The sequence below is a fragment of the Trichechus manatus genome, unplaced genomic scaffold (genome assembly GCF_000243295.1).
Source record: "Trichechus manatus latirostris isolate Lorelei unplaced genomic scaffold, TriManLat1.0 scaffold00002, whole genome shotgun sequence".
Classification (NCBI taxonomy): domain Eukaryota; kingdom Metazoa; phylum Chordata; class Mammalia; order Sirenia; family Trichechidae; genus Trichechus; species Trichechus manatus.
This window is the reverse complement of record NW_004443938.1, coordinates 27782707-27805942: the sequence shown is the minus strand read 5'-3', so window position 1 is coordinate 27805942 and position 23236 is coordinate 27782707. Positions and strand designations below refer to the sequence as shown.

The following is a 23236-nucleotide window of genomic DNA, read 5'->3' as shown; positions in this document are numbered from 1 at the left end:
GTGTGTATGTGTATGTGTGTGTTTGCAACATGTGTGTGTTTGGCCTTTTCACAGAGTTTGTCAATTCTTTGAGAAGCTTACTGTTGACTCATCTATATGTGGTTGTGCTCTATGAAGACATTGTTAATCAGTTACCCTTTGACCTGGTATGCCTGTAGACAAGATTTGTTTGTCTGGCACAGTGTTTTAGGAAATTACATATATCAGGAGATTACGCATAGAAAGTCAGATTTACAGCTTCTTTTAAAAAACTAGAAGTTCTGCCAACAGTGGACCTGAATTCCTGCATGGCCTCACTTGGCTGGAACTGAGCTCTTACTCCCTCTTCAGCGTTTAGAGACGGCTAACATTCTCCTGGTCTGACTGTGGCCCATCACGTTTGCTTCACTGTTAGATTATTAAATGTAGGCATCTGTAACCCCTGTTCTCCAACAGACTCCTGCCATCTTCCCATGCATTGTGATAGCAGTTTGCTTCTGTGTTATGACACGGGGCTGCAGGTCTTGATGCTGGTCCTTCTGTTCACGGTGGTGGGGTTAGAACTGGCGTTGTTGTTTAGTTGCCATTGAGTTGGTTCCAACTCATGCACAACAGAATGAAAGTTTGCCCAGTCTTGCATCATCTTCATGATTGTTGTTGCGGCCACCGTGTATTTTGAGTACCTTCCAACCATCTTCCAGCAGTATATGAAACAATATTCTATTGTGATTCATAGGATTTTCACTGGCTCATTTTTGGAAATAGATTTCCAGACCTGTATTCCTAGTCTGTTGTCTTAGACTGCATTCTCTAGAGAAGCAAAACCAGTAAAGTGTGTGTGTGTGTGTATATATATATGTGTATACACACACACATATATATGTATATATATATATATCAAGGAAATGGCTCACGCAGTTGTAGAGGCTGGAACATCCCAAGTCTGTGGATCAGGATAGAGGCTTCTCCTGATTCATGTAGCTGCAGGAGCTGGCAAACCCAAGATCGGCAGGTTGGATAGCAGGGCACTTGCTCACAGGCTGTGAAGATGGATGAATCCCAAGTTTGGCAGATAAGCTGCTAGTTCAAGTCCCAAGAACTGGAGGCCAGACAAACAGCACCCAGCTGCAGAATCAGAGCAGGCAAAAGCCAGAACATCTGCTTATATTCGGATGCAGACCACACGCCCAAGGAAACTCCCTTTCAGCTAATTGGCTACTCACAGCAGATCCCATCATGGGGGTGATAACATATAAACACTGAGAATCATGGTCCAGCCAAGTTGACACACAGTCTTAACCATCACATCTGTCTTAGTCTGGAAGCTCTGTTGAAACCTATCTACCATGGGTGACCCTGCTGGTATTAAATACTGGTGACATAGCTTCCGGCATCATAGCAATACTCAAGCCACCACAGTGTGACAAATTGACAGATGGCTGGTGGATAACTGGCATTAGGAGAGTGGAAAGAAGTGCTGGGGAGAAGAGGATGAGAGGAGGGGACAACTGAAGCTGGTCACACTAGGATGGTAGCGTCTGTCATCTGTATTTATAACATGTTGCCTTTTTTTCTTTTTGAAAGTTAAATGTAACCCAAGGCTTATGTGCCCTCCAAGTCCAAGACTGTTCATTTGTACTATTTTGTGTTTATTGGAAAACTATGGAAACCCTCTCTTGTGAATGAGGAGGGTGACTTGAACTTGGCATTTCTGCAGGGCCAAGCACAAAGGAGGTATTCACCAAATATTTGTGCAATTGAATTATTAAACTGTATTCTCTCTGTCAGAAAAGTCTCTGCAAATAACATTTAAATATATAAATATAAGGTTAACTATGAAGATGAATCAGCTTTTAATTTTATTAAAAGATGACTTCTGACATTTCCAAACTGCTTATTAGAATGGATCCTGTGTTTTGAGCCTGTGATGCGAAAGTGTTAGGCATGCTTTAAAACTTGTCCTTGGAAAAAAGTTTTCATTTCGAATTAAATTTTATGTAGTATATCTCTTGTTGCACTCTTTGGGAAGTCATTAAATATGCTTCCCCTCTCCCTCAGTGAATAAATATTTTCTCCCCTGTATGTTGCAGGCCTGTGCCCTCATAATTCCAGTGGCAATATAGCATAGCCATTGTGAACATGGATTTGTTGCCAGATTTTGTGGTATCAGATCCTGATTTTGCCTCTCACTTGTCATCTCACCTAAAGGTCTCAGTTTTCTATCTGTAAAATAGAGATGAAGCCTTAAAATACTGTTATAAGGAAATAAATAATATATGTCAACAGTACATCTAAATCTCTGTAAGTATCTTAAAGTATTCTTGGCATATAGTAAGTGCTTGCTGTTACTATGCCTAAGAACCTTTCGTGTTTTCTACTGCCTGTTTTTATATTGCCTGTGAGCTAAATGGTTTTTACATTTTAAAACGGTTGAAAAAAAATCAAAAGAAGCATAATATTTCCTGACTTGTGAAAATTATGTGAAATTCAAATTTCAGTGTCCACAAATAAAGTATTATAGGAACACGGCTATGCTCATTCATTGATTTATTGTCTGTGGGTGTATTATCTGTGGGTGCTTTCACGTTTCAACGACAGAGTTGTATAGTTGCAACAGAGACCGTCTGACCCACAAAGCCTAAACACTTGACTGCCTGACACTTTACACTAGCAGTTTGCCGGCCCCTACACAAAACACTTAATCACCATACTTGTAGAACCTTTGGTACTCTCCAGGGTTCTAGGTGCAACTTGCTCCGTGATATAGGCTGCTTCTTCCCATTCATAGATCGGGCATTCCTAAATTGCATTAGTCAGGAATATGCAGTATTTTGTAGTGATTGGCCATGTGTGTGTTGAGTGTGGGTGTGTGTTTTGTATGTAAGATTTTGGAGCCAAGTGCAGTGGTTACCCTTGTATGAGTGATTGACTTCTCGAAGGGCAGAACTGTGTCTCACTCATCTTTATATTCAGCAAAATATTCCACAGAGGGCCTTTCTCATACTTGTTGTCCAGTAAACAAATGAATAAACTAGATTAAAGAGAGAGAGAAAAGCAGTGTTTCATTCATAAAATGAAATCTCTTAAATGTCCCACTTTACCATTGAGCACAAGTGGAGCTTAGGGATGGATCCTGTGAGTTTGCTGCTAAATTTCGTCTTGTCTCATGGGTATGCCCAGACACAAGGTATGCTATTGCAGCGTGTGCCAGCTGTTTTTGAGTAAGATATGTCCCCACAGGTCATCATGTTACTGAATTTGGGATTTGAAAGCTCTTTCTCTCTTGCACTGAAACTAATTTGTACTCGTGTTCAGAGCCTGCTTTTACGTTCCTGCCTGTGATGAACGGAGTACTTTTTTGTCTTATCAGCCCTTCCAGATATTGTTGACATTTTTTTTTTTTTTACTTATTACTTTTAGCATGTTAAAAACAATCACACCAAAAAAAGTATGCAGATAAAAAATGTCATAGATGACATAAGAAAATAGTGTGTATGTGGGTATATATATATGTATAAATCTACAGTATTTACCACTGTTGATATATATATTTTGGAGCAGCTCAGATGCTGCTATCATAAACTAAATTGTACAGCTTGGTTTATTACAAATCACAGAATCATGGTTTTAAAAATTAGAATAATATCCTCAGCTACAATTTTATATACATTTATTTCTATGCTTCCACATGATCTAAATCAAGAGCCCAGTGATATTATCAGGATTTTGAGCTTCAGTGTAGTGCTTAGCTGCTAATACACTGCATTTGTTTTGCCATTTAATCACATCATTACCAAGTTGATTAAAATTACATTAGACTCATTATATACATAAAAAATAGTCACATTCACTAGCTAAACAAATGTTACTTTCATTTTAAAAGACAAACTTTTGTACCTTGAAAGTTTAAAGCCCCAACTTATAACAAGAGCCATTGCTGTTAGGTTTTCTACTCTCTATTACTCAAATATGAGCAACGTAATGCTGAAGGTAAGCTCTCCAATTAAATGCAAAGCCACACTTTCTTGAACAGCCCCAAATTTTGTCAAAGTTGCAGTAATTGTAGTGTCATAGAATATTTTTAAAGATATTTTAAATTTTATACCATGAACTTGCTTTTTTTGTTTTTTTTTACTGAACGAGAAAAACAGGGTTTTCACAAAGTATGAAAGTCATACTATTTTTTCTTAAAAACCAAAATCTTAGATTCCTATTAATAATTAGGTGGGATCATTTTTTACAGTTTTACACAATGATAACTTAATGGCCCAATAGTGCAGCAACATCCATTAACTACATTCTTTAAAGAAAGAGTGCCAGAAAAAGATGGTGTAAATGACCACCCTGGGGCCCTCTGTGGTGAAGCCCTGTGAGAATTTAAGGGACAGAAGAAGTATTAATCCTGATTTCGAAATAATTTTAAAGGAGTTCATTCTGCTGCCCCTTGTGAGGGCTTGAAGATCAGTAAGTTGCAACTTCTCCTGCTGACATTTGCTGGAGAGCTGTATTGCAGCATTTCCTCTGGATCTGGCAAGGAATATTCTGCTCTGAGCTTTTCAAGAGGCAGACCAGAACAAAGTGTGCGAAAGCACTAAAACTGATCTCAGTGCAAATGGATACAATGAGAGCTGCGCCCTTGACCATAAACTTACTTCAACTGCCCCAATTTTTAAGCACCATTAAGTGGTTAGCCTTTCCCTTCAATGTCTTTAATTTTCATATTGAAAGAAAATGGCAGCAACTGAAGGAGACTGATGACCGTTCTGTGAGATGTTGAATTAATAAAGCCAGGGAAATCTCTTTAGTCAGTTTTAGGGCCTGGGTTAAAAAGATGAGGGGGAAAAATGACTAAAAGACAAGCTAAGGAAAGCAAGAAAAGCAAATTATTCCACGGATCTAGATTAAAAGTAGTCATTTTAACATTTCCTTAGTTCTGTGTTCAAATGTGTATGCACAGATGCCTACAATTATCTATTAAAGGACACATATGCTCCATGTAGCCTTAAAAATATCTATTCTACGCGGTTTTTTGGTGCTTTGTAACATTACTCAAAATAGAATGGGCCAATAGAGTAAAAACGGTCAGGTTTTGGAGAAAGATATAAATGAAACTGCGTAATGAATTATCACTGTGTGTGCATCCCTAAATGCTATTGCTATGCTTCCATGTTAAACTCCGTTTGATAGGTTCAGTGATGATGCAATTTAAAACGCTCACCTTAAGCAGCATCTACATGGGATGAAAATATTTCCATATATTATTATTACTAACATACTTGAGAATTGTGCTAGTTGTTTACAATCGTATAAAATACTGCTTTGGCAATTATAAACACAGCAATGTAGGTTTCGTATGGTTTCTGTTCTAGTGTCTTTAGCAAGTATAGATAAAATTCTCACAGCAATACTGATTCTTGAATAGACAGTCCATCCCGATTTCTGTAGTGATATGCTGGAGGCGAGGGCCCTGAATATTGAAACGGAGATGGATTGGCATCTTCTAAAGCTGGCGAAGTTCTATACCGCACAGGGCTATCCACTGAAACCGCTGGGAGGTTATGGTCCTGAAAGGTTACGTGTTGAAAGGCTGAATATTTTGATAAATTGCTTAAGTGTCTGCGGTTAGCATCTTGATGCCATGATTGTTCCTGTATCTCAGGTCTGTATGTGTAGCTAACTTCTGACCATTTTCTGTTATCTGGCAAATAATCCACGGGAGGAATGATAAATTTTCCATTCTTTGGTGACCTTGAATATCCCCCAGCACCAATATCAACAGGAAGAACTTCTATTCGACTAGATGGGAGTACAAGAGGAGCTGGGCGGCTGTAGGATTTCTCTGGAGAAGTATCTATAGAGAGAGTAGAACCATAAGGTCTCCTAGAAGGATTAATTTGAGTCCCATGGCTAACCTGGGGAGACACGGTGCTGCTGTTAGCAGTAGGCAAGTGTTTTGGAGAATTTCCATGGTAAATCGGGGGATTACTATAGGATGGTGGATGTACTGTCTCATGATCTTCTCCATCTAACTGAGGTGGATATCTTCCGTAACTTGGAGGCTGTACTTTAAAAGTAAAATTGTTTGATACTTTTGGTGGAATCGAACGTGACTCAGCATACTTTCTTGGACTGTTAGAATGAACAAGATTCCTTGGACTTTGAGAGTAAGCCCTTTCTAGTGCCTCTTCAACAGAAGCTCCATTTTCATTTTCAGCTCCAGGTACATTGTCATACTGTGATGCATTGGAGCCACGTTTCCCTTCATCAGCATCCAAAACCTTAATCTTTTGCCTTACATTTGATATTCGGGTATCAGTAGAACTTGGGATGGTAAGTGTAGGGTTTGCTAATCTACTTTTGCCTTCAATGGCGTATTTGGCAGTTTTTTCAACAGCTGAAATATCTGAAGGTTTATTCCATTTGGGCACAAATTCCTTTCTGATCTTTGAAGTAGCATTGCTATTATGATTAGCAGCTGCATTAATATATTGCTTAGAATTGTCATGGGGAACTGATGGAAGTTTTCCTTCAAAATCTGCCTCACTTTTTAGCTTTTTAATATCCTCATCCACAGATTTCCGCCTTGGCTGCCTTACTCTTTCTGGTGTGCCAATTCTACTTTGATGGCGAGGGGAATGCTCATGTTTTTTGTGAGGAGATGTGCCACCTTCTCTTCTGCTGCCTGTACAGGGACTTGACTTGCCAACACTTCTTTGTTCATTGCTCAGGTGATTAACACCAGCAGACTGATTTTCAGGTGGAAGTTGCCCCAAAGGTTTCTTGGGATATTCATCCTCTTTACGAGGTTCTGGAAGATCTAATTTCGCTCGTTTTAGTTCTGCCATAGAAATCTGAAGTTGCTCTATTACAAAATCATCTTCAAAGAAAAAATTCTTTGCCAGGGTCTCTTGAAGAAATTCTACAAGTTCTTCCATAGACAATTTCATTAGATGTTTTTTGTGTAATTTTAAGATTGTATAAGACATAGCAGTAAGAACTCAATCTCCTTCAAAAATGTAAATATCCCATATTCTTAGGTTTAGTGTAAATGGAGTACGATCAAGAAAACACTGAAAAAACCATTTCATTGTGTAAAAACTCGTGTAGATTTCTTGAGAATCCAAGTGTTGCTTAAGCTTGGACAGAAATTTATTCAGTATTTTTTCATGGTGTTCTTGGAACCTCAAGAGTTTAGGAAAACCTTGAACAAAAAAGCCATGCATGGCATGTTTGGGACCTGAGAATAGTTTGACCAGGGCCCAGAAGGCATCTTCTTCATTCATATACATAAGGAGTAAAGCTGTGATCTGGCTCATTCCCTGACAGTATCCAACTTCCGTATTATAAATAGAATATGCAGCAAGAACATGGAATAAGGATTGTTGCTTAACACCATATCTGTCTCTAAACATAATATGGTCCCTAAATGTGCGGTTGACATCAAGGTCAATTTGTCTGATATCAGGTGAACAACCTCGTGCTCTGTGTTTTAATTTACTATAAAGATCTCTTGTTTCTTCTTTCATTTTAGGGATCTCAAGAAGTAAAGCCCAGACTTCACCTCTCCGCTGGAGTGGAATTCCTTTGTAAATTCTTCTATGAAACTTCTCAGCGTTCTTGTATTTTTCCCATCCTTTTAGCATTTTCAGCCATTTAGTAGTTCTTTCAATTTCCAGGGCCTTTTGCTAGTAAGTGGTAGAAGAGGGATTCAAAGCTAGGCAGCCTGGCTCCAGGGCCTGCACTCTTAGCCACCACACTGGACTGACTCAAGCAGGTATTATGTTGGCAGATGGCATATGCCCACCATCAATATTTTTAGGTCCGTTCCACATCTGCATTATGGTATGGGAGCTCCTCCTCATGTAAAAAGCCAAATCTATCCGTGACTTTGTAAACAAGGTAATCAGCATCTTCCCAAGGTTCAATCTCTGCACCTTCTCGTCCTCTGTCATATTTAGCAACTATTTCAGCTCGTTCCTGGGCAAGTTTGAGTGCTACATCCTGGTCTGAATTCATGACTGGAAATGTCTCTGTATGTTGTCCGAATCAGATATTAAACCAAAATTTGCTGTCCAAGGTTTCTCAGAGGAATACATGTCCTCAGGACTGTCCCGTCGGTGGAAGATATGGGGAGTGGGCAGAGGGGAGTCCCGGGCCGTCGAGCAGGTCCCGGCGCGGCTGCGCTGCGCGGCGGCGGCTGCTGCTACCGCAGTGCCCTCCGCCCCATTGTTTCTCTTCCAAGAGGATCCCCTATTGTTGACATTTTATGGCATTTTTCTGACAGCAGAAAACACTAAAGTTGTGAGATGAATGATAATATTTACCATTTATTGAATATCTGCCATCCTAGTTTTTAACACATGAACAAGTAGACAAAGAAAGGTTAAGTAACTTGCACAGAGTTGTATGGCTAGTAAAAGGTTTCTTGTCTACGATAATTGATGGACCTTCATGATGATTTGTAATATGGACAAATATTTTTTTTGTTTTATATTATGATCTTTTATTTTGGAAAAGGATAGTGAAGGGTTGTATGCTACTCTGATGTTATGTATGCATATAATTATTATATATGAAACGAGGCAGTGGTAATCCAGTGGTAGAATTCTTGCCTTCCATGCGGGAGAACCGGGTTTAATTCCTGACCAGTGCACCTCAAGCGCAGCCACCACTCATCTGTCAGTGGAGGCTTACGTGTTGCTATGATGCTGAACAGATTTCAGTGGAGCTTCCAGACTAAGATGGATTAGGAAGAAAGGCCTGGCAATTGACTTCTTAAAAAATCAGTCAGGAAAATCCTATGGATCACAACAGTCCATGGGTTACCATGAGTTGAGGGGCTGACTGGAAGGTAACTAACAACCACAGCAACACCTATACCTCTCGGTCTCTGTTTCCTAAGATCCTGTCTGTGTCTCGATAGCCTCATTTTTTTTCCCTCCCATAAACTTGACTTACATTTTTGTGTCGTCTCTATGTCTAAGACCAGGGTTGTTCAGCTCTTCTTGAAAGGGAATCTGGTTATTTGGTGGCACATTGGCTGAACTGTATTTTGGTTGGTTGGGGGAGGAGGAGGAGGATCAAAGGTAGCTAGGTGGTAAGGGGTGGTAAGGGGCACTTTGGCCCTTTGTTTTTACCGATAGTGAGTAGGAAGTCTTTAAAATGTGGGAAATTTCCCCTTGCTCTGCTTTCTGAAGTTCTGCATCTGGAATGTGTCTCCTGCTTCATGTAAAACTGTTACTGTGATTGAGATAATCTGTGTGTCCCTGACACCATCACTGCTCATGAAAATGGCAGCTGGGAATAGAAAAGCACCTCTGTTTCGGATTCAAATAAGTTCCAGTTTACTCTTTACTGGGAGCCCTAGCAGCACAGCAGTTAAAGCAGTTGACTGCTAACCAAAAGATCAGCAGTTTGAAATCACCAGCAGCTCTGCAGGAGAAAGATATGGCACTCTGCTTCTGTAGAAAGTTACAGCCTTGAAAACCCTGGGGGTCGCTATGAGTCGGAATCCACTAGACGGCAGTGGGTTTGGTTTTTTTGGTTTCTCTTTACTGATTCTGTGGTGAAAACTTTACCACGCTTTCTTTCATTTGTAGCGTATGAACCACAGAAAAGGTACATGGTATAAATCATTAGTTGACAAAACATTATACTTAATTAAAAACAGGTAAGAAATCAGAAAAAGGGATAATGCAAGGTTTTAGGAAACTTCTGGATGACTTCCTCCCTCTTTTCTATTTCAAGCTCAGAATAAAATTTTGTTTTATATGGTATATGTATGAGCCCTGGTGGCCCAGTGGTTAAGAGCTTGGCTGCTAACCCAAAGGTCGGCAGTTCAAATCCACCAGCGGCTCCTTGGAAACCCTGGGGCAGTTCTGCTCATTCCTGTAGGGTCGCTATGAGTTGTAATTGACGAAAACAGGTTTATATGTATTAATCTGTGTAGTTTTCACAGTAATGTTGTTGTTAGCTGCCTTTGAGTGGACCCCAACTCATGGCAACCCCATATGTTACAGAGTAGAACTGTTCCATAGGGTTTTCTTGGCTGTAATATTTACGGATATAATTTGCCAGGCCTCTTATCCGAGGAGCCACTGGGTAGGTTTAAACCGCCAACCTTTAGGTTAGTAGCTAATTGCAGACCATTCGCACTGATTATTACATTGTGCATTATCGTTTTCAGGACATTTTCACATAATATATTATTTCTATCTTCACTGTAAAGTATGATTTAGAAAGAGGTTGTGTGGTTGATCTAGGTTCGCCAGCTAGTTAGTGGTTGACCTGGTTTTAAAGCAGGCTTCCTGTTTCTCTGTGCGGTGAATTGCCTTGTTGCACAGAATCTTATCATCATACATGGAGACAAGGATCTGCCAAACTGAATGGAGTGGAATTTTCTGGTATCTAATGCCAGAGTATTTTCATCAGTGGAGGATGATGCTATTCCTTAGTCAGGGACAAGAATTTAGGAATTTTATAAACCTTGTGGAGCCCTGGTGGTGTAGTAGTTAAGAGCTGTTCCTGCTAATCAAAAGGTCAGCAGTTCGAATCCACCAGTGGCTCCTTGGAAACCCTGTGGGTCAGTTCTACTTTCATGTAGGGTCGCTATGAGTTGGAATCAACTCGATGGCAATAGATTTTTTCTTTTTTTTTTTGGGGGGGTGTAAGCCTTGTAAGGAGTCCTAGGGGTACAGTGGTTAAGCATTTGGCTGCTGACTGAAAGGTTAGCAGTTCAAATGCACCAGCTGCTCTGCAGGAGAAAGACGTGGAAGTCTGCTTTCACAAAGATTAAAAACCCGTTGCTGTCGAGTCAATTCCGACTCATAGCGACCCTAGAAGACAGAGCAGATCTGCCCCATAGAGCTTCCAAGGAGGAGCTGGTGGATTCGAACTGCCAGCCTTTTGGTTAGCAGACATAGCTCTTAACCACTGCAAAATTATAGCCTTGGAAACCCTATGAGTTGGTTCTACTCTGTCCCAGAGGGCTGCTATGAGTCAGAATCGACTGGACGGCAATGAGTTTGATTTTGTTTTTTATAAGCCTTGTCAGTCAGAATACTGGACTTGTACTGGATGAACGGAGTACTTTTTTGTCTTATCAGCCCTTCCAGATATTGTTGACATTTGAATCACATGAATCACATGAATCACAGAGCCAAAAGTATCTTAATCGTTAAGAAATAAATGGCTAGAAATCATGAACTTAGCACCTGAGAGGTGAACTTGATGACAAAATTACCTGCCCTGTAATGGTAATTCTGAGAGACACTGTCATACCGTAAAGTGCAGTGATGGGATAGAACCAGCGACTGTGTGCTCCTTTATACATTTTTAATGCATCTCTTTATCATTTCTTTCTCAGGAATACATACCATTGTGAAGGCAATTAAATTAACCATAGCTTTTTTTTGCTCCCATTCTAAGAAATAATGCAAAGTATACTTTTCAGGTTAAAAAAAAATGTTACAAGATTTCAAAATTCTCTGTACTTGTTCTTTCTATACAAGGAAAGCTTGAATAGTCTACAGATCATTCAGGACTTTTTAACAGGAAAAATAAAACCACCTGTTTATTTGCCAATTATATTTGGAATTTTTGCTGCTGAAGTAACCCATATTTTACCTTTTCTTTTATAGAGTGGAAAGCCGCCTATCAGTGATATGTTCACAGACCTCAAAGATGGAAGGAAGCTATTGGATCTTCTAGAAGGCCTCACAGGAACATCACTGGTGAGAGGCATCATCTTTAAGAACTAGGCCAGCAGATTGTTACTGGTCGTTACCGATACTTACCCACTACGGATACTCAAAATATGAGAGCGAAATAGGAAAATTGAAAAGATATATTTTAACCAGTTCTTTGATAGAGCAATATTTAGGCTTTCTTGAGGGCTCTATTTTAATCAAAGATAAAATTAACCTTAAATCTTCATTTCTCTGAGATAGCCCAGGCTGAGAAAGAAAAAGAAGAATGAATATGTAGAAACATGCATAAAGTTTTGAACAGTAGAGAGTATAGAGACAAACACATTTAAGCGTTGTTTAACAAATATTTAAAAAACTGTTTAAAACTATGGCATTTATTTTTATTCAGGTTTTCAGTATTATCTTTATGTTTGTTTCTTCATCAAATTCAACCCTATGACTTTATGTGTAAGGTATTTTATATTCACACTGAAATACCTCCAGAGACTGAATTAATGTACAAGGCAGATGGATTCCTTTCTTGCCAGAGTGTGGGTGTTATACTCTCCCGTTTGTTTTCCAGATGGTGGGTAGGCACCTGTTGGAGAAATTGATCCCTTTCTCAGATAGGATTCCCTGGCCAGTGAGGCAGAAAGAAGCTGCCCATATCACCTTTCCCAAGGTGGCAATTCCTGCCTTCCCTACGGGCTCTTGTAGCACACCTGGAACTTGTCACAGCACCTCCCTGCTATGTCCACACTAGTGTAGTATGAGGGTGACACACTTTTCCTAAATCTTCCTGCATCTAGACCAATTTAGATAAAAGAAGCTGTGTTCTTAAACCAGTGGTTCCCAAACTTGTCTGCACATTAGAATCATCAGAAATCCTTAAAAAATTGCAAAGCCTAGACCACAACCCATACCATTTAAGTCAGTCTTTAGGGGGTGGGGCAGAATATAGGCACTGGCATTTTTGAAGTTCCCTAGGAGATTCCAGTGTTACCAAAAAACCAGACCAGCTGCTGTGGAGTTCATTCTGACTCATGTTTAGCCCACGTGTTTCAGTGTTTTCATGGGTGTGGCCTTTTGGTAGAGGTGCCTCAGGGTGGGTTTAAACTGCCAACCTTTCAGTTAGTAGCAGAACACTTAACTCTTTGCGCCACCGAGTGACTTTAGGCAAGATAGAGAACCACTATCTTCAGATGTTCTTAGTTGGGGAATTTGTGAACATCAACCTCCAGGGTCGCCGGAGAAATCGGAGTTCCTGGCACAGCGGGGTACTGCCCTCTGAGCTTGCTGTTACATATGCATCTCGGTGTCAGTGTTTATCAGGCACGTGAAGGGAAAATCTGTTCTATTTATTTTTGTGTCTTATTTTTCCAGCCAAAGGAACGTGGCTCCACAAGGGTGCATGCTTTAAATAATGTCAACAGAGTGCTGCAGGTTTTACATCAGAACAATGTAAGTTTGTGAATGTGCCTTTTGGGGTTCTGCTACATCGTGGACGTTATTTTGATACCAGCCACTTGCTCTGTGCACTGGCATCAAGTGATTCTTAGAAACATTTCTCATATGTATGGAACCTTTTCTATGAGTGAAAGAATACATAGTCATGTGCTTTTTCTGATTACTTTATTGATCTATTGTATAAATAATATATTTCCAAGATTAAATTTTACCTTAATTCTCTAAAATGAAGTATCTCTTATCATTCACTTATACTGCTGACTCAGCCTGCTAAAATGAAGATCTGGTCTTCTGTGGAAAGATTGTCTTAAAAGGTATTTTTTCATTCTAATAGGTGGATTTAGTAAATATAGGAGGAACTGACATCGTAGATGGAAATCACAAACTGACTTTGGGATTACTTTGGAGCATCATTTTACACTGGCAGGTGGGGACATTTTGAGTCACTTTTTATTAGAAGTTGAAAATATATCATCTGGAATGGAAAAGGCTGACAAACTGCTCTGTTTTCCTGGCATAGGAAGAAAGTATCTACTTTTTAAAAAAATATTACATTTAAAACAATTGACATAATTTCAGGTGTATTCAAAAGTTACAAGAATAATGCAGAGAATTCCCAGACCCTTCACTTTGATTCCCCAAATGTTAACAGTTCTCTATATTTCTCTGTCTCTGCTTAAATACTTCAGTGTGCATTCCCTAAAACTAAGGAATTCTCCTAAAAACAAGGAATTTTCATATATAACCACAATAAAACTTTAATATAAAATATATCCTAATATATAATGGTATATATTCTAATTAATTATTAGATAAAGTGATAATTACTATTTTATATAATGATAAGATAAAATATATAGCTTTCAAAGTCAGGAAAATAATGCTGAAACAATACAATTATGTAATCTACAGCTATTATGGAGATATTGTCAGTTGTCCCATAATAGCCTTCATACCAAATCCAAAAACCAAACCCATTGCCTTCGAGTCAATTCCAACTCGCAGCGACCCTATATCCTTCATAGCAAAAGAAAATCCATAATCATGCATTGCATTTGTTTATCTTGTCTCTTTAATCTGGAACAGTTTCTGAGTCTCTTTTTGTATTTCATGATAATGACGTTTTTGAAGAGACCAGTTAACCGAAGGCTAGTTATTTTGTAGAATGTCCTCAGTGTGGGTTTGGCTGATGTTTCCCCAGGGTTAGGTTCAGACTGTTCATTTTCAGCAGGGATTCCGCAGAAGTGATGTTGTGTTCTTCTCAGTGTGTCATATCAGGAGGCATGTCTGTCCATAGTTCTGTTTCTAACAGTGTTAGCTTTTAGCATTTGGTGAAGGTGGTATCAGCCAGGTTTACCAGTGACTACCTTTTGTTATTAAACACTATCTTGTGGGGATATACTTTGAGATTGTGTAAATAGAACATAAGGAAGACCTCTCCCTTGTCTCTTGTTTATCTGTCTCATCTCTCCATCTATCTATCCGTCTGTCCGTCCATCCATGCATCTGTATATATCATTGTAGACTTACTCAATAGATTATAATCTTTTGCTATCATTATTTACTTTGATGCTCAAATTATCCTAGATTTGGCCAGTAGGAGCCCCTTTAAGGTGGCCCCTGTGGTTTTTTTTCTTTCTATACATACATCATTCTTTGAGTACTTCCTTAAAACATGTGTGCCACTTTGGAATATTATTTAAAATATGTTAGTTGTAGATGATAACCGTTACTGCCATCTGAAAGTTACTTCATTCTTTGATTTTGTTGTCGGTCAAAATTTGTTTCTTCTTTTTTTTTATGACTTTGTGTTACTTCACCTATCTTTTTAAAAAAATTTTTTTTTAATTGTACTTTAGATGAAGGTTTACAGAACAAGCTAGCTTCACATTAAACAGTTAGTACACATTTGTTTTATGACATTGGTTACCAGCCCCACAACATGTCAATACTCTTCTTCTCGACCTTGGGTTCCCTATCACCAGCTTTCCTGTCCCCTCCTGCCTGCTAGTCTTGCTCCTGTGCTGGTGGGCCCCTTTAGTCTCATTTTGTTTTGTGGGCCTGTCTAATCTTTGTCTTCTTCCACATTTTTGTAGAAAGTAAAAATTGGGTTCTTTTCCTATTAAACAGTCTTTTAAATGCATAGTATTAAAATGTTTCCTTTTTGTGATAACATAGGTAATACGCATTATAACCAAAAATAATACAAGTGTTTTTTCAACTGTAGAAAATATAGTAGTGCATAAAGATAGGTAAAATCACCTCTAAATCCTAGTTTCCCAAAATAACCACTAAAAAAAAATTATCTTTCTAGTTTTTAAGGGAAAATATAGAAATAGAATGAGTGCCAATTACCTGATCCATAATGGTTAATTAATGTAATATTCTTTATTCAAGGACCTGATTCAAGTAACTTTATTAAGTTATTAGGCTGACATGGTTTCTCTTAAATAGGTAAAAGATGTCATGAAGGATATCATGTCAGACCTGCAGCAGACAAACAGTGAGAAGATCCTGCTGAGCTGGGTGCGCCAGTCCACCAGGCCATATGGTCAGGTCAACGTCCTTAATTTCACCACAAGCTGGACAGACGGACTCGCCTTTAATGCTGTGCTCCACCGACACAAGTGAGCCATTTTATTCTACTTAGAAGTAGGTGTTACAAATTTGTGTCTCCTCTCTGTCCCTCCTCCATTTCTCCTCCCTGAAGCCACTTCCCAGTCACTACCACTCCCATCTCTGCAAATGCTCTGCCAGAATAGTAGTTCAAGTTTTTATTTCCAAGAACCTTAGAATGGATTACCTGTTGCTTTCATCTTTGTAAGTTACTTTTAAATATCATATATTTGACAAGGCTTTGGGTTATAACTTAAAAGATGAACCTTTTCTTTAACTTACAAGTAAAAAAAAATCTAAATAGTAAAATATATTAATTATAACAATGACTACTTTTTTCCCACATGTTTTATCCTCATTGCATCTTATTTTCCTGGTGATATCAGACCTGACCTCTTCAGCTGGGATAGAGTTGTTAAAATGTCCCCAACTCAGAGACTTGAACATGCCTTCAGCAAGGCTCAGACTTATTTGGGAATTGAAAAGCTGTTAGATCCTGAAGGTATTGCTCAATATTTAATCACAACGTGTTTTCTTTATAATTTTGAATACTTGAAAAGTGGTGTCTTTTTTTCTTTCCTTTTTAAAATGAATTATGAGAATGGAGGAATGTTTTTCCTTTGAAGTATATGTGGAAGCCATTTTATTGCATTTAAGTTATTAGTGTCTGTTATATGTAGCAATCTGTAGGATTCTTTAGGGAGAGATTTAATTATATTATTGGAGAATAGTTAATCTTTATTAGAGTAAGATTTAAAGTTTTAGAAAAGTACAGTTATTAGATAAACAATTCAATATTTGGTTTAGTTCATCAAATTGAATTTTTGTGTGAGTTTATTGCCTATGTTATGAACACTAGTTGCAAATGTTGCAGGGCTGAATACTACACTTATTTTCATGGTTTGGATAAAGTCTGTCATTATCTTAAATGGTAACATATGTTAGCTTATCTTTGAGCATTTTGGGGTAGCTTTTAGGGTACCAAAATACTCTGCTTTGCCTTGTCTCATATATTGTTATATAAAATAGAAATTTACTGAGCCATGGTACTACAAAGAATATATATTAAGTATTGTTTATGGGTACTAAGGAGAGTTATTTTATATCTAATATTGATCAATTCACATATTTTGGACATCTAATTTAAACTGGTTCTTATTTCCTTCTCCTTTTAGATGTTGCTGTTCAGCTTCCTGACAAGAAATCCATAATTATGTATTTAACATCTTTGTTTGAGGTGCTACCTCAGCAAGTTACTATAGATGATATTCGTGAAGTAGAAACACTTCCAAGGAAATACAAGAAAGAATGTGAAGAAGGAGAAATTAATATTCAAGTAAGTTTTCATGAATTTTTATTAAAATGTTCGACTTGTCATACTATTTAATAGCTAGGTAAAAACCCTTTTAGGTAGATAAAATCTCTTTTAGAGTGTTTTTACTTTGAATGAGAACATCTTAGTTTCTCAGCTTACGTTAGTATAAGAAGTTTGGTTTATCCATTAGCATGCCTTGACATGGAGTAATAGAAAACTGTGACTTGACTGACTTAAGAAGAAAAATATATAATTTCATACAACAACAAAAGTGGAGTTAGGGTCTAAAGCTATTGCTCTTTCTTTGGTTAACCTGGAAATACTGACAAGAGAGAGCAAGGGCTCTGGAGTCAGGTAGACTTGTGCTCAGCAATTTTAGGAAAGATGGTTAGAAGTGATCTGTGTTTCCCTCATTTTCGAGACTGACCATTATATCTCCTACAGTGAAACATCTAGAGAGATAGATAAAAGTAAAGACTTCCCAGCAATCATGGTTACCTAACGTTACAGTGGATGGCCCAGAGAGGCTCCCTGTCACTTGTGATATGCAAGAACATGGAGGAATGGCTGTGGGAGAGAGGGCTCGAACATTGTCGGACAATGTTAGTGCTTCCAGACACTTGCATTTCACAGACCAATGACAATATATAAATAATAATTATTCCCAGCACAGACATTTAAAAATATCTTGAATAAAACACAATGAATAACTTTGGCTTAACATGTATCTTCCTATATTATCCTTATTTCTGTGGAATGGAGAAGAATTCATCACAGACAAGCTAGATACTACTGCTTGATTACCTATACTAGATGACCTTTAAACTTCCTTCCATTTCTAAGAGCATTTGATTGCCCTTAACTTATACAGTTTATAATTGTATCAAAATAGGAACTGAGATTAGGGGCCATGGGTTTACACTGTTACTGTTGTTAGGTGTCAACTCATAGTGACCCCATGTACAACAAAACAAAACTGCCCAGTCCTGTACTATCCTTACAATTGCTGTTATGCTTGAGCCCATTGTTGCAGACACTGCATCAGTTCATCTTGTTGAGGGTCTTCTTCATTTTCACCGACTCTCTAGTTTACCAAGCATGATGTCCTTCACCAGGGACTGGTCCCTCCTGATAACGTGTCCAAAGTACGTGAGACAAAATCCCTCCATCCTCGCTTCCAAGGAGCAGTCCGGCTGTACTTCTTCCAAGACAGATTTGTTGGTTCTTCTAGCAGTCCATGGTATATTCAGTATTCTTTGCCAATACCACAATTCAAAGGCATTAATTCTTCTTCAGTCTTCCTTATTCGTTGTCTAGCTTTTACATGCATATAAGGTGATTGAAAACGCTATGGCTTGGATCAGGCACACCTTAGTTCTCAAGTGACATCTTTGCTTTTTAACACTTTAAAGAGGCCTTTTGCAGCAGATTTGCCCAAATGCAATACGTTGTTTAAACTTTTGACTGTTGCTTCCATTTACATTGATTGTGAATCCAAAAAAATGAAATCTTTGACAACTTCAGTCTTTTCTCTGTTTATCATGATGTTGCTTATTGGTCCAGTTGTGAGGATTTTTGTTTTCTTTATGCTGAGATGGAATCCATACTGAAGGCTGTAGTCTGCTCTTCGTCAGTAAGTGCTCAAGTGCTCTTCACTTTCAGTAAGCGCCGTTGTGTCATCTGCATATCGCGTGTTGCTAATGAGTCTTCTTACAATCCTGATGCCCCAGTCTTGTTCCTGTAGTCCAGCTTCTCAGAAGAGGTGCTCAGCATACAGATCAAATAAGTACGGTGAAAGGATACAACCCTGATGCATACCTTTCTTGACTTTAAACCATGCATGTTGTTTTCGAACGACTCCCTCTTGGTCTGTGTACAGGTTCCTCATGAGCACAATTAAGTGTTCTGGGATTCCTATTCTTCAAAATGTTATTCATAATTTGTTATGATCCGCATAGTGGAATTCCTTTGCATAGTCTATAAAACACAAGTAAACATCTTTCTGGTCTTCTCTGCTTTCAACCGAGATCCATCTGACATCAGCAATGATATCCCTTGTTCCATGTCCTCTTCTGAATCTGGCTTGAATTTCTGGTAGTTCTTGTTGATGTACTGCCGCAGTTTCCTTTGACTGATTTTCAGCATGATTTTACTTGTCTGTGATATTAATGGTATTGTTTGACAGTTTCCTGCATTCTATTGAATCACCCTTCTTTGGAATGGGCACATATATGGATCTCTTCCAGTCAGTTGGCTTGGAAGCTGTCCTCCAAATTTCTTGGCACAGATGAGTGAGCACCTCCAGTGCTGCATCTATTCATTGAAACATCTCCACTGATATTCTGTCAATTCCCGGAGCCTTGGTTTTCGCCAGTGCCTTCAGTGCAGCATGGACTTCTTCCTTCAGTACCCTTGGTTCTTGACCATATGCTACCTCCTGAAATGGTTCAATGTCGACCAACTCTGCAATGACTGTGTGTATTTCTTCCATCTTCTTTTGATGCTTCCTGCATCATTCAATATTTTCCCCATAGAATCCTTCAATATTGTAACTTGAGGCTTGAGTTTTTTCCTTCAGTTTTTTCAGCTTGAAAAATACTGAGTATGTTCTCCCCTTTTGGTTTCTCAACTCCAAGTCTTTGCATATTTCATTATAATACTTTACTTTGTCTTCTCGAGCCGCCTTTTGAAATCATCTGTTCAGCTCTTTTACTTCATCATTTCTTCCTTTCGCTTTAGCAACTGTAGGTTCAAGAGCAAGTTTCAGTGTCTTTTCTTTCTTTCCTGTCTTTTTAATGACCTCTTGCTTTCTTCGTGTATGATATCCTTGACATCATTCCACAACTCATCTGATCTTCAGTCATTAGTGTTCAATGAGTCAAATCTGTCCTTGAGATGGTCTCTAAATTCAGGTGGGATATACTCAAGGTCATATTTTGGCTCTCATGGGCTTGCTCTAATTTTCTTCAGCTTCAACTTGAACTTGTATATGAGCAGTTGATGGTCTGTTCCACAGTCAGCCACTGGCCATGTTCTGACTGATGATATTAAGCTTCTCCATTGTCTCTTTCCACAGATGTAGTCTATTTGATTCCTGTGTATTCCATCTGGTGAGGTCCACATGCATAGTTGCTATTTATGTTGTTGAAAAAAGGTATTTGCAATGAAGAAGTCGTTGGTCTTGCAGAATTCTATCATGCCATCTCCTGCATCGTTTCTATCACCAAGGCTATATTTTCCAACTACCAATCTTTGTGTTTCCAACTTTCGCATTCTAATCACCAGTAATTATCAATACATCTTGATTGCATGTTTGATTAATTTCAGACTGCAGAAGTTGGTAAAAATCTTCAGTTTCTTCATCTTTAGCCTTAGTGATTAGCGCATAAATTTGAGTAATAGTCGTATTAACTGGTCTTCCTTGTAGACATATAGATATCATCCTGTCACTGACAGTGTTGTACGTCAGAATAGGTGTTGAAATCTTCTTTTTGACAGCAAATGCAAGCCATCCTTCTTTAATTTGTCATTCCCAGTATAGTAGACCACATGATTTACTGATTCAAAATGGCCAATACCAGTCCATTTCAGCTCACTAAAGCCTAGGATATTGATCTTTATGTGTTACATTTCATTTTGACGACTTCCAATTTTCCTAGAGCTTTACTTCGTACTTTCCACGTTCTAGTTATTAATGGATGTTTGCAACTATTTTTTCTCATTTTGAGTTGTGCTACCTCATCAAATTAAGGTCCTGAAAACGTGACTCTATCCATGTCATTAAGGTCGACTCTACTCTGAATAAGCAGCTCTTCCCCAGTTATATTTTGAATACCTTCCAACCTGAGGGGCTCATTTCCAGCACTATTGTCAGACAATGTTCCACTGCTATTCATAAGATTTTCACTGGCCATTTTTTTCAGAAGTAGACCACTAGACCCTTTTTCCTAGTCTGTCTTATTCTAGACGCTCCACTGAAACCTGTCTATTAAAGGTGACCCTGCTTGTATTTGAAATACCGGTGGCAGAGCTTCCAGTTTCACAGCAATACGTAAGCCACCACAGGACAACAGACTGACAGAGGCATGGTGGGTATTCCAGAAGTGCACATGCTTAATTTGATCTTTCATTACCATAAAGGTTCTGCTGTTCAGCTTGAGATAAGCCTCATCGTAGGCTATCACTGCAACATGTACATGTTACATGGTAGTGCTGAGTAACAGCTAGTTGCAGACCCTGCAGCATGTATCCTTCCCCTCTCCCAATACCATTGCCTCCCAGGGGCTTGATATTTATGCTGTGTTGGTGCTCTTGACATTTGTTTTGGTATCACGGCCAGGAAAGCATCCTTCTAGTTAATTAGAAACCCCAAAATATGTAAAAAACCAAAAGCAGTACCACTTTTAGATTCTGGTCTTGGTTGGGACATGCAGAAGTTGGGGAGTAGGCTGAGTTAGGGGCAGGTGAGAATTGGTTTTACGGTCCTTTCTTCAGGTAGAACTTTAACTGATATCTCTTATCCTTGGTGGTGGTAGTGATGTTGTATGTGCTGTCAAGTTGATTGACTCATAGCAACCCCATGTGACAGAGTAGAACTGCCGTATAGGGTTTCCTAGGCTGTAATTGTCACAGCAACAGATGGCCATGTCTTTTCTACTGTGGAGCTGCTGGTGAGTTCAAACTGCTGACTTTTCAGTTAGCAGCCGAGTTCTTAACCACTGTGCTACCAGCCAGTGGTGTGCTGGCAAACCAGCTCTCCAAAAAAACCAAAAACAAGCCAAAAAACAAAGCAAAACCCAAAATCTGATTTGTATTGTTTGCTGGTTTTCTTGGTATAGGTACTCTCACCATGGTCAATTTTAGGCTATCAAAGATTGTGGTACCCAAAATTCCCAAATATTTGACTTGGGTATAGGAGCCAGCTGCAGTACGGCTGGGTGGGGAAAAACAGAAAAGTTGAAGTGGGCAGTTGACCAGGTCCTATAGCCTGGTCATGAATTCTTCACCATATTATTATTATTATCTGGGGGTGAGGAGTGGAAATTGTTGTGTTCTATAGCATGGGTTTTGAGATTTCATGTACTTTTTCAGTCTGTACTCGTGGTTAGTACAACCATGCTGCTTCTTATACTCCCGAAGGATCACTAAGCAGTCACCTGACACTTGGCTGATGTCAAAGTCAGCAGGTCTCCTGCCACTCACACTCTGCCAATCATGAGGGTCACTTATTTACTTATTTTTGAGCTAGTAGCTTGTAATTGTGCTACTTGGTTAAGAGAACAAATGATTTTCTTTTCACCTGTTTTCCATCATCTTCCAAGGTCCTTTCTTTAACTGGAAGAATAGGTGCACTTGGATTTCAAAATTATAGGAAATACATTTTAGAGAGGCAGAAATCCTGGACTTTGGAGTTAAATTTCAGCTTTGTAACTCCCCTCTTTGGGTTAGTTACTAAGCTTCTAAACCACAGTGTTGTCTGTAAAATGTGGGTAAAACCACTTGTTTTATAAAGATAAGCTAGAAAAACCAAACCCACTGCTGTTGAGTCGATTCCGACTCGTAGCAATCCCATAGGGTTTCGAAGGCTGTAAATCTCTGCAAGCAGACTACCATGTCTTTCTCCCGTGGAGCCACTGGTGGTTTTGAACCACTGACCTTTCAGTTAGCACTCGATCGCTTTAACCACTGCACCACCAGGGCTTGTTATTTTATAAAGATAGTGACTTATAAAGTGCCTGAAATGATACTAATAAGCATTCAGTAAGCGACAGCAGTCATTCTTTTGTTTTTTTAATTGTGCTTTAAGTGATAGTTTACAGCTCAAGTTAGTTTCTCATACAAATATTTATATACACATTGTTATGTGACCCTAGTTGCTATCCCTATAGTATGTCAGCATACTCTTACTTTCTACCCTGGATTTTCTGTGTCTATTCAGCCAGCTCCTGTCCCTTTCTGCCTTCTCATCTCGAGTCTGGACAGGAGCTGCCCATTTAGTCTCATGTATCTACTTGAACTAAGAAGCACACTCTTCACGAGTATTGTTTTATGTCTTATAGTCCAGTCTAATCTTTGTCTGAAGAGTTGACTTCGGGAATGGTTTCACTTCTGGGTTAACAGAGAGTCTGGGGGCCATGTCTTCTGGGGTTCCTCCAGTCTCAGTCAGACCATT

General features: G+C 38.9%; 2 protein-coding genes across 11 annotated transcripts in view; one reads left to right on the top strand and one right to left on the bottom strand.

Moving 5' to 3' along the window:
* Positions 1 to 23236, top strand: part of UTRN (utrophin) — a 627344-nt gene that overhangs the window by 153052 nt on the left and 451056 nt on the right. For all 10 annotated transcript variants that reach the window (XM_023729352.1, XM_023729345.1, XM_004368852.2 and 7 more), the window contains 6 exons: positions 11619 to 11711; positions 13050 to 13127; positions 13468 to 13560; positions 15588 to 15760; positions 16136 to 16251; positions 16925 to 17085. In XM_023729352.1, the coding sequence (XP_023585120.1) occupies positions 11619 to 11711; positions 13050 to 13127; positions 13468 to 13560; positions 15588 to 15760; positions 16136 to 16251; positions 16925 to 17085 (714 nt within the window). The remainder of the gene's footprint in view (positions 1 to 11618; positions 11712 to 13049; positions 13128 to 13467; positions 13561 to 15587; positions 15761 to 16135; positions 16252 to 16924; positions 17086 to 23236) is intronic.
* Positions 3095 to 8596, bottom strand: LOC101358628 (USP6 N-terminal-like protein). The gene is given in 2 exon segments (XM_012554672.2): positions 3095 to 7665; positions 7802 to 8596. Coding segments are annotated over 2 exon segments (2484 nt in total). The 5' UTR covers positions 7996 to 8596; the 3' UTR covers positions 3095 to 5375.